This window comes from Coffea eugenioides, chromosome 10, assembly GCF_003713205.1.
Source record: "Coffea eugenioides isolate CCC68of chromosome 10, Ceug_1.0, whole genome shotgun sequence".
Lineage (NCBI taxonomy): Eukaryota > Viridiplantae > Streptophyta > Magnoliopsida > Gentianales > Rubiaceae > Coffea > Coffea eugenioides.
The window spans coordinates 31620043-31631446 of record NC_040044.1 but is presented as its reverse complement, the minus strand read 5'-3'; the positions used below and the strand labels follow the sequence as shown (position 1 = coordinate 31631446).

Sequence of the window (11404 nt, the reverse complement as noted above, 5' to 3'; positions counted from 1 at the left end):
ACCCTGACCCGTTTCGGGTTGGCGGGTCGGGTTCGGGTCAGCAGGTTCTTTGTTATACTTAGGCCTCAACCCGACCCGACCCGCCAACCCGAACCCGACCCGATTGCCACCCCAAGGACAAGCTATCGTGCTAACTAGCATCGCTATGATGTTTTTAAAATAAAAATATAAAAAAAAAGAGAACATGTATGACACTATTTAGGATAAACCTTTCCCCTTTTTGATCAAAATTTAGATATTAACAATCCATTTTGCTAATAATATGATTAATTTTGTCACCTCATTTTCTTATGATGTGTGTTTTCTTAATTCTTTTTTGGTATAATGACACTTTGCCCCCTTCAATCAAAAGAATACGCACTTTACCCATCTAGAAATATTCCGTTTGATGTTTTACAGGTCCTACTCTGTTTGGATCCCCTGTTTTTGGAGTATTTTTCAAAAACTAGTTTTTCAAATACAATAAAAATTTTTAAAATGTACTCTAAAAGGTAATCTAAAAATTAGTTTAAATTTTTTTAAAATTTTAAAAAATATTTCAAAATATATTCTAAAAACTCTTCTACTCTTAAATATTCCAAAATATTTTGTAAAAAATTCCAAAATATACTCTAAAAACTCTGCTACTGCAAAGTTTTTAAAAAACACCCCAAAAAACAGCTAATCCAAAACAATTGCTGTGACATTCTATTAAAACCAAAAGGTTCTTCTCAAAAGAAAACAACAGATTCTGACAAAATATTACTGCCTCTTCACAAGCTAACATATCATATGTTAAATATATTATAGGTCTTGCAACGAACAAAAGGTATCAAAGCATGACGTTTAAGGCCCCATATAGAAGCCTGCTAAGACTAAATCACAAAAATACCATTACCATACTACTAATTGAGTCTACCAAACACAAAGCAATAGTTGTTTCACCGGTATGCTTGATGCACATGCATGAAAGCCAACAACAAAAGATTGAGAAGAGAAGATTATTGGACCAAGCCTTGTCTTTTGTGTCTGTATAATAGAAATAATCACATAAGTAACCCAAACTTAATTAACTTTGTAGGAAAAACAAAACTAAAACAAAAAATAGTCACACATACAAGATAAGTAGGTTGAATATGTGATCAACCTACATTTACTGCTTTCATTATCTGAAAATGCAAGTTTGTTAAGTAAACTCTAAAACATCATGATGCAACTATGTACATTAAAGTGAATTGTCGAGATTAAATACCCGATCAGCAAGTATAAATGATTTTCTTGTGGATATATCTTATACCATTGCAGTTTCCAAATAATTCTACTCCATAATTCGCTACTACTCTCTTGCCATCCCTCCCACCTCTACCACTGGCTGTTGTTTGTCTCTTTAATAAGTAGCAAATTGTTTACCTCTTCCCCTACCCTCCTTTTGTCGACTATTGTTCTAACACAACTTATTGCTCTTGCAACTCTATAATAAGTTGTCGAATTTCATCCTGCACTCCTACCTCTTTTGACTCCACTAGAACTCCCTAGAGTTCTACCTCCACCTCTACTACCCCATGCTTGTGTCCCTTCCTTGTCCTCTCGACTGTGCTACAGTAGTTGAATTGCTTTGACTTAAAGCTGCAGATATTGCAAGACTATTAACTGCTAACTCAACTTCCCTATCACCCTCCAACAAAAAAAAATTCAAATTAATGATAGTAATATTATTATGCACCCTCCAACATAAAGAGTATTGAAATTTACTTGTGATTCACTCTTAGATGTTTGTCGTCCATTGAATCTTTTTAGATGATGCATTTCTTTATGGTGTATCCTACTTGTGTACAATTACTACAATGGTATATAATCCCCCTTCTTGTTACTCATATAATAATATAGTGATACCGCTTAGCTCATTTACAATAGTTATCATCAATCTTGTAGCATTACTACCCGTCTCTTCATCCGGACCTCTACTTCTCACCTTCTTAGGCCTTCCTGGCCTTCTTCTTAATTGTGAAGTGTTTGTTCGATCAGATTGTGAATCCACCCGATCCTTCTGTTTTGGAGCTGGCATAACAACATAACTATATCCTATTTTATGACTATCTATACTGTAATATGTGTGCACATAACCTAACCAATGCAGTGCATACATGAACACAAGGTATGCATGTTTAAGTCCAATTCCTTGCAGGTGCATGTTCCACAATTAAGATTTACAATCCAATATTCCTATTTTGGATGTGCTTGCTCCCATATTCCTTCATCAGCTGGATGTGCTTGCTTCAAAGTCAAAACTATTTTGGACTTTATGACCTCTACTTCATCATATATCCTCGGACATATGTTGTCCTTAATCTTTGGTATCCATTCAATTTTTTCTTGCAATCTATACATGATCAATCGTCTAATATTCTCGAACATGGTTAGGATATGCTCTTCTCTTGCACTTGATGTGCACTGACATTGAAGCACTCACTAATATTTTTACTAAGAAGATCACACCTGGACCTTGCTATGCTGCATTCCGTAACAATCCCCTAGTGCTCTGTCCTTGAACCTTAATTTGAAATTTACATCGAAGGCGTGGCTTTTGTGCATATTACGCATTACGCGCCTTTGGCCACTATACCATATAAAAGCGGCTGCATTTTGAATCGTTTAAACTTCCAAAATAACGCCTTCTCTTCTTCTTCTTCCATTTCTTCTCCTCTTTCTGAAACCCTTAATAAACCCTCTTCTCCTCAAACCAAAGCCCCAATCAATCATCTACAGATTATCGATTGGGAAACTGAAATTGGAGCAATGGAAAACCTTCCGATACGCCAATTCGAAGATAAAATCGTGGAAACAGTGGACAAAAACCCTGTGGCTGTGATTATAGGAGAGACTGGTTCAGGGAAAAGTACTCAACTTTCTCAAATCCTTCACAAACGAGGTTACACTAAATCCGGAGCCATCGCCGTCACTCAGCCCCGCCGCGTTGCCGCTGTCTCCGTTGCTCGGTAATTTTCTCCAAATCTCCAAAATTTAATGAGATATCTGAGGAACTACCAGCTTTCTTCTGGTTCTTTTACCTTTTTTGAGCTTTATTTTTGTTTAAATTTTCATTTGAGGAGCTGGAATAGGGAAAAAATGAGATAATATAAGCTGCTTTTGAAATTTTGATTTTTTAGGTTCGCATAAATTAAAAATAATTAATGATATTATCAAAGTCGTAATGCTGATGTCGTTGACTTCTAGTTAACTAATCTTATTTAGGGATTCCTATGGTGTTAACGGATTCTAGTGATTTTAATCTTGATATAGTGGCATGGTTTCTGAAATTGGGTTCTTTACTGAAATATGCTGCTTTTTTATTCAATAAAATTATAGATAGATTTACTAGTTTTCCAAAGATAGTAAGTTATTACTGGAATCAGATGCCACATTTGTTTTTTGTAGTCTGTGGCTCAGTTCACATATATTTGTGTGCATTGTAAGTTCTTGGAGGAATTGGATATAATGTACTCTAATTCATACAAACGTCTTGACATCTTTCTTTCTCCTCCCAACCCCACTTCCCACGTCCCCTTTTTCCTGCTTGTCTTTGCATGCAGTCGAGTGGCCCAGGAGCTTGGTGTTCAACTTGGAGAGGAAGTGGGCTATGCTATTCGTTTTGAAGATAGAACTTCAGAGAAAACATGCATTAAGTAAGTGCTTTTACTTGTGAAAAATCTGATTCTGTTAGAAATGTATTTCTCTTTCCTTGATTTTGCAATTATAAAATGGAATGCTTTATATGTAGATACCTAACCGATGGAGTCCTTCTTCGTGAAAGTCTTTCCGATCCAGAGCTGAATCAATACTCAGTAATAATATTGGATGAAGCTCATGAGAGGAGTCTGAATACGTATGTTTGATTTGCTTCCTTCTTACAATGTATAGACTAGATTTGGATTTCTGTAATGCCTGCATGTTTGTTGTAGCCATTATTCTTGTTTTGGTCTGTTGGTCAGCAACTTAAATCAACTTAAATTGCCGAAATATCTTTATCAGGGATATATTGGTGGGATTGATGAAACGTTTGGTTAAATTGCGAGCGTCCAATTTAAAGGTTCTAATCACTTCAGCTACTCTTGATGGTGAAAAAGTATCAAGATTCTTCTCTAACTGCCCCATCCTCAATGTCCCAGGGAAGTTATTTCCTGTGGAAATACTGCATAGCTCTGAACGGCCAAAAAATTACATTGATGCTTCTCTAAAAGCAGCCGTCGGTAAGACTGAAGGAAATTTTGCATTTCAGTTTTTACCCTAAAAGCTACTTTATTACTTTCAAACTTTTGTGATTACCATTGCATCACATGCACCAGTGACTTAATTATTTGGTCTAGTTAGCTGTTTCCTGTGGTCTTTCTGACAGCTTGTTTTGGTAGATATACATGTTAAGGAACCGGAAGGAGATGTTCTTATATTTATGACTGGACAGGTTATTTCCATTTTCCTGGAATTGTATTATGCTAATATATTCAAAACTTTATGTACTTTATGTTTGCACAGGATTACACATTTTATTGTCACTAATTGTTTATATATCTTTAATTTATTATGCATTTGTTTAGTTTTAGTTTATTGGAATTTAAATATCACCTGTAGGATGATATAGAGAAGCTGGTAATGAAGTTGGAGGAGAGAATTCAAAGCCTTGAGGAAGGCTCATGCATGGATGCCATAGTTCTTCCGCTGCATGGATCTTTGCCTCCTGAATTGCAGGCAAGTCTTTCATCTCCTTGGTATTGCCTTTTTCATCCTCATTTTGCTACTTGGTGGTTGCTTCCGACTTCAGATTCTGAAGCTTTCAAATGTTATAATTGTCCTGTAATTTACCTTTTTTTTTTCTTTTCGTTTAAAGAACTTAATACACAATGAAAGCTTGCTAAATGTTTTCAATCTCTTATGTTTTCTGTAGATCTGAGACTCTACTTTTATTTTATTTCTACAGGTTCGCGTATTTAGTCGTCCACCTCCAAACTGTAGGCGATTAATAGTAGCCACAAATATTGCTGAAACTTCTTTGACGGTTGATGGTGTTGTGTAAGCAAGCTATCACTTAAGTGGCAATCGAGCACTTCTAATACATCTGCTTTATTTAATTTGCTAACCCTTGAGGATTTTGATGCCTTTTCTTGTGCTTGAAATTTGCCTTGGCAGCCCTAATATAATTCCTTTTCTTGTGCTTAAAATTTGCCTTAGCAACCCTAAAATTTGCCTTAGCAACCCTAATATAATGCCTTTTCTTGTGCTTAAAATTTGCCTTAGCAACCCTAATATAATGTGAACCTAACAGGTTAACCATTTCTTCTGAATAAGATAAGTTTTTGTACTCTGAGGTATCTTAAGTTTTGCAATATAGAAGTAATTTTTGTTGAGCATTTTTGGGTTACAGTAGGTAAAATTGGTTTTGTGGCATTGACCGAAAGAAACTTTGTGAAGATCTTGAACTCTCTCTCTCTCTCTAGTGCGCGCAAGCTCACATTGTTGAAACAGCATGGTGATGTAAATACTCAAAATGATAATTTTTGAACATCCAGTGATTATCCGGCTTTTTATCTCGTGTAGTAAAACGTGTATCCTCTATAGCAGCTGGTCTGAAAACTTGAACCAACCACACCCCCTCCCCTTTCACCCAAAAAAAGGGATGAGATTGCTTGCAATCAATTTGAAGTTGGTTAATGAGGTAAAGCTACATTGTTCTATTGCTGGAGTGCTGAATGACTTGGATTGTCTTGTCTCTATCCCTTAGTTTGTCTTCTTTCCTTTTGTTGTTGTGTTTCTTCATTTTACTCTTTACTGTGGAATCTGTATCTATAATGTGAGAATGTGAAAAGAGTGTTTTTTTTTTGGCCCCCTTTTCTTCCAGTTTTAGTAGCTATCTTTCATACTTATATGTGGCTTACATGATAGGTATGTAATTGATTCTGGTTATGTGAAGCAACGGCAGTACAATCCATCAACTGGAATGTACTCTCTTGATGTTGTTCAGATTAGCAAGTAAGCAAACTTACTTTTTCTGTCTTTTACTATGTTTATCTCATTCAGTTTACTTATGAAATCATAGGCTAATGTTGAAGCTTGAGTTTGGTCCCATGTTGATTCTAACTCAAATACTGGAGTTTAATGACATTCTTGAAAGACTCAATCTTTCATAGAGGGAAAACTGTTTGCATGTAGGAGGAATCATTGTTATGGCAATTTTGTTACTTTAGACATTCTTGTTTGTTGGCAATATTTACTTTTTCAACAAAACACAAGAACTATAAATATGGTCTTTCCTTTGAACTGAACTCTAGTGTTCAACTTCCAATGCTCGGTGTGGGCATTTTATTCTCAGTCTTAGATATATGCATAGTAATTTCCACCTATTGATGTAATGCAGGGTGCAAGCCAATCAGCGCGCAGGACGAGCTGGAAGGACACGTGCAGGGAAATGCTATCGTTTGTACCCTTCAATTGTTTATCATGATGATTTTTTGGACGCTACAATCCCTGAAATACAGAGATCTTCTCTTGCTGGAAGTGTTCTTTATTTGAAGTCATTGGACCTTCCTGACATAGATATCCTAAGTTTTGATTTTCTTGATCCTCCTTCCTGTGCGGTTCATTTCTTATATCATAGCACTGCACCTTTTTCTGTTGATATTGATATATGTGATGCATTGTTTGATTGAAAATTTCTTTTGACTGCAGCTGAGTCTTTGCAAGATGCTCTCAAACAGCTATATCTGATTGATGCTATTGATGAAGATGGTTCAATTACAAGCCTTGGACGAACAATGGCTGGTATAGAACTCTCATGTGATTTTTACACTGCTATATGAATCAATATTACCTCAACCATTCTCCACTTAGAATAACACACACAAATGAGCTAAAGAAGAGCCATGCACTCAACCACTAAGACAAAAGTAGTTGGAGTAGACGTATTCTAGGTAGGCTTATACTGTATCTCATTTTTAGAAGATTGTATTGTTTAGAGAGAAGAAAATTTGGAATTCAATTCTGACGAAGATTCTCTCTCTCTCTCTCTGTGAATGATAAATTCACTGGAAAATTATTGGTCTATGCAGAGCTCCCTTTGGAACCATCTCTTTCCAGGACCCTTTTGGAAGCCAATGAGTGTGGCTGCTTATCCCAAGCTTTGACTGTAGCCGCCATGCTATCTGCTGAAACAACATTAATTTCTGGTCGAAGGTAGACTTGTTTCCCTGTGGCTTTTATATGCTTATTATTTTGTGGTTATCAGCTAGATGGTTGCGTGGTTGAAACATTGATCAAGTTCTAAGCAAATACTGGTATTACAAAGAAAAACACTTGGTGTTCAATTTTTCTGAATGGAAATTTAAGGCCTTGTCTTTCAGGAAAGCAAAGTCAAACTAATACTTTCTAGCTTCTTGCTTCTGATTGAAGATAGACACATGTTCTTTTCTTTTTAATTTCATGCACAATGTGATTGTTCTAGTCTTGTGGCATTTAATTGTTCATACAAGTAGGAGCAGATATAATGTGTATGCTAAGTAGCTAAAGCAAATTTTAAGTTGTCAAAGAAGAAATTCCAGTTTTTGACTGATACAACAGAAATCAAAAGCAAAATAGGAAAAACGAGAGCCAAAGGCAAAGAAAACCAACTTTTTTTCATTTTAAGGTGGACATCATTTTGTTTTGGTTACGGTGTGACAGGTCAGGAACCTTATAAATTTTTGAGTCAATCTCACCGTTTTGCTTAATAATTTGCTTGTCTGCAAACTACAAGTATATGCTGCTCTGATTTTTCGTCACAAAGTTACTTGACTTAGTTATTGGTCTGATGTTTGTTCTGTAGCAAGATCTCTGAAAAGAAGAGAAAGCATATTCCTTCGAACCTTCCTGATGGTTCTGGATGGGGAGATCACATCCAGTTGCTTCAGATATACGAGCAGTGGCATCGGACTGACTACAATGTGGACTGGTGTAAAGATAACAATTTGCAGGTGTCTTTTATGTCTTTTATTTTTGGCCTTAATGTTTCAAAAATCTTGCTCAGTTTATCAGTCTATCTTCTGGTTATGTAATGAGCCATGCATCCATAGACACATATTATCGTGAATTTTAGATTGGTGTCTCAGGCTTTAGGCAAAGTAACTTAATTTGGAGAAATGAAGTAAACATATGGAATTGTTTTTCATTCTGAATTTAAGGCTTTACCTGCTGTAGTGGAGAAATATATGAAGTTGATCAATAACCTCTAATTGCATTGTTAAATAACTTGGACTTCCATCTCAAAACCAATTGGCTGTGAGTGGAGTGGCCCAACATCTTATGTATATATGGCTGGAAATCCTTGGAATATCAATGTAGGATATACAACTAACATGCATTTACAATTTTTTTCTCTAACTGTATTATAAAGACTTCTTTTTTTATCCCTCCCCCGCCCCCCCCCCCCCCCCCCCCCAAAACCCTAACTGCCAGGCATAAGATTCGAACCCTGAACCTGCTGGCAGCAGGGAAGACTCTACGAGCTCTCCCCTAGTCACTGGGCTGACCCAATGGTTCGGTATTATGAAGACTTGAATTAGCTATGAAATATATAATTTGGCAATGAATTTACTGGTTTCAGGTGCGGGGAATGATGTTTGTCAAGGATGTTAGGAAACAGTTATCTCAGATAATGCAGAAAAGTGCGAAAGGTCAGACATGATCAAGACTATGCCTTTGTGTTACATATAGCTGTTGAGCTTTTATCTTCACTAGACTTATCTAAAATTCTTCTTTTACTATGTTGTTTTAGTTCGAACTCCACTAACACTGATGATAGATTTCTACCATGTCATCTAAGATTGTGGCTTTTGTGCTTTGTTGTTTATTTTAACATCAGTCGATATATTACTTTTGTCAAGAATTATGTCTCATTTTCAGTTTGCGTTGTCCATAAATAACAGAGTCATTGGACGTAAGAACAAGGAAAGGAAGGAGAGAAAGCCAACAGGATTATAAGAATTTGAGAAAAGCTTTATGCGCGGGCTATGCCAATCAGCTTGCTGAGAGAATGATTCGTCATAATGGTTATCGAACTATTGGTTTTAAGTCTCAACTAGTTCAGGTAGGGTGTTAGAAGAATTTTGCAACTTGATTTGTCATTTACTGTGCCACAAAACTGCATAAATGTTTCATTTCTAATGTGAAATTGTTCTTATGTGATGAAATGAATTCTGTTTGGCCAAGGTAAAGTGCCAAAAGAGACTAGTGTTAATTTTGCTTGGTTTAGATACATGCTGGTATATTACTTTTTTTAGTCCAACATTTGCCTTTAGGTGTTGCCTAGAGCCTTGAGCTTTGGGATCTTAAACATTTGCTTTTCACATTTTCCTTTTCCAGGTGCACCCATCCTCTGTATTGAGGACAGATGAGGAGGGCATGCTCCCGAATTATGTAGTGTATCACGAACTTATTGCCACTACACGTCCCTTTATGCGCAATGTTTGTGCAGTTGAAATGCCGTGGGTCATGCCCATCACAAGGAAGCTTGAGAAGCTAAACGTCGAAAAACTCAGGTGTAGTTACACGAAAGATTATTGTTTCAAGGGATTGGTATTTCTGCATTAATAAGTTGCATTTTTCTTTCATTTTTTTCGCTTGGTTAATACTTATTCTTTTTCGAAACAGTGGTGGATTCTCTGAGCCTGAAAAGAGCGTTCATGTGGAGAACTCAGACTTGAGGAAGGAAAATAGTAGTCTTCCTAAGCTTCCAGATGACCATGATAGCAAGATACAAGCAGCTCGTGAGCGTTTTCTTGCACGTAAAGGCATTAAATAGTCCAAATAACTTGGACGAACTCAAGTCTTACTTCTGCCGAGGAATATGTTGGTGCTACCTAGCTTCTTGATCATCATGATTTCTCAGATTCAGGTTTCCATGGAACTTTCTCCCTTGTAAAGCTGAGAATAAGACAGCACCCGGGGACGCCTTACTGGACGGGTAGCCCCAATGGAAAATCAGTCAATTTACAATTGTTGATAGGGCTTGCCTATGTAGAAATAAGAGCTCACAGAATTTTCTGTGGTTACACTGGCAATCTCTGTAAATCGGTATTCATAATATGTGGATGAAGTACGGAAAAAAAGATTTGTTTCAACTTTAGTGTAATGATCATTGAGGATATAATGGTAACAGAATATGGTCTCAACTCGTGGGAACTTCTTCTTTGATTTGATATATTCAGCTGTACATTGTATTCGTTCTTGAGGATTATGATATCTATGAAATTCCAATTTACTGAAATCCAAAATCCGAACTAAATTTAACAACTGAGCCAAGGCTCAGTGGGCACCAAAGGAGGACTTAGTTGTAAGTCGGGATTCAAACCTTACTTGCAGTGAAAAAAAATTTAAAGGTGGTATTAGAGTACCCTTTTGATCTAGTCAGGTCTATATATATATTAGTTCTTTACACAGTTTCTTTAGGCTCTCCCTTCCTGTAGAATAGGATAGATTAGGTTATACTAAGTAATTAATGTGTTTGGACAGCCAATTATTTGGCCAAATATATTTGCTGACATCACCATTACAATTTCCAATACACCTTTTTATCTTCTCAATTACTTTTTTATCTCACATACATCACATCACAAAAAGTGCTACAGTAAAAATATTTCAAAAAACTTACAATCCAAACACACTGTCGGCAAAAAAAAAATCCGAACAAAATTTGTTAGGCTGATTTTTCGTTTTTTTTTTCCTTAACACCCGTACTAATTAACATAACAACAACATCCTATAGCTCACCTACTTCAAATGTGAAGCTGCTGTGCCTGCTTTTTCAATTTTGGTTCTACATTACTCTTCACACCATCAAATTTTTAATTGCTATACTGTCTTAAATTAGTATGGTCAACTTATAGGTCTTTTTTCTATAGAATTTAGTGATTACCACAAGAATTTGTAATCTGTATGGTGTTTACAATATAGACCGTATCAATAAATAGAGAGAAGGAGAGATCACTCAATGAATGAATAGGCAACTTTGCTCCCACTACTTTATATTTTAGGATAAAAAAGCCCCTTCCATATTAATTATTATTTTATTTCTTTTTTTATACTTTTCTACTTGTTCCTTTTCTTTATATTTTCATATTTTTCTCCCTTCTCTCCTATGAATAACTACTTTCTTCTCTTTGCTATTTTTATTTATTTATCAATTTTAATCTTCTTAAACCGATTCTTTATTCATTTCTATCTTTTTTACTTTTTGTCATTGGAAGTAATGATGATCATTAAAATCTATGTTATAATAAAGTATATGTTATCTAAGTGCATAAACTATTTCACATATTATTTAAATTAATAGGTCTAGAGTTTAGAATAAATTAATTTTTAGTAACAACATTGACAAATTCATATCGTAATGACATATATTAGT

General features: G+C 35.7%; 1 protein-coding gene across 1 annotated transcript; it reads left to right on the top strand.

The window, feature by feature from the left end:
* Nucleotides 1-2678: 2678 nt before the first annotated feature.
* On the top strand, nt 2679-10267 carry LOC113749780 (probable pre-mRNA-splicing factor ATP-dependent RNA helicase DEAH4). Its single transcript, XM_027293627.1, has 16 exons — nt 2679-2975; nt 3570-3662; nt 3758-3862; nt 4009-4226; nt 4386-4438; nt 4606-4722; nt 4952-5043; nt 5914-6000; nt 6386-6600; nt 6697-6789; nt 7077-7200; nt 7829-7976; nt 8606-8675; nt 8928-9088; nt 9364-9539; nt 9652-10267. Exons 1-16 carry the CDS (start codon nt 2776-2778, stop codon nt 9800-9802), a joined length of 2103 nt encoding a protein of 700 aa, XP_027149428.1. The 5' UTR covers nt 2679-2775; the 3' UTR covers nt 9803-10267.
* Nucleotides 10268-11404: the final 1137 nt, after the last annotated feature.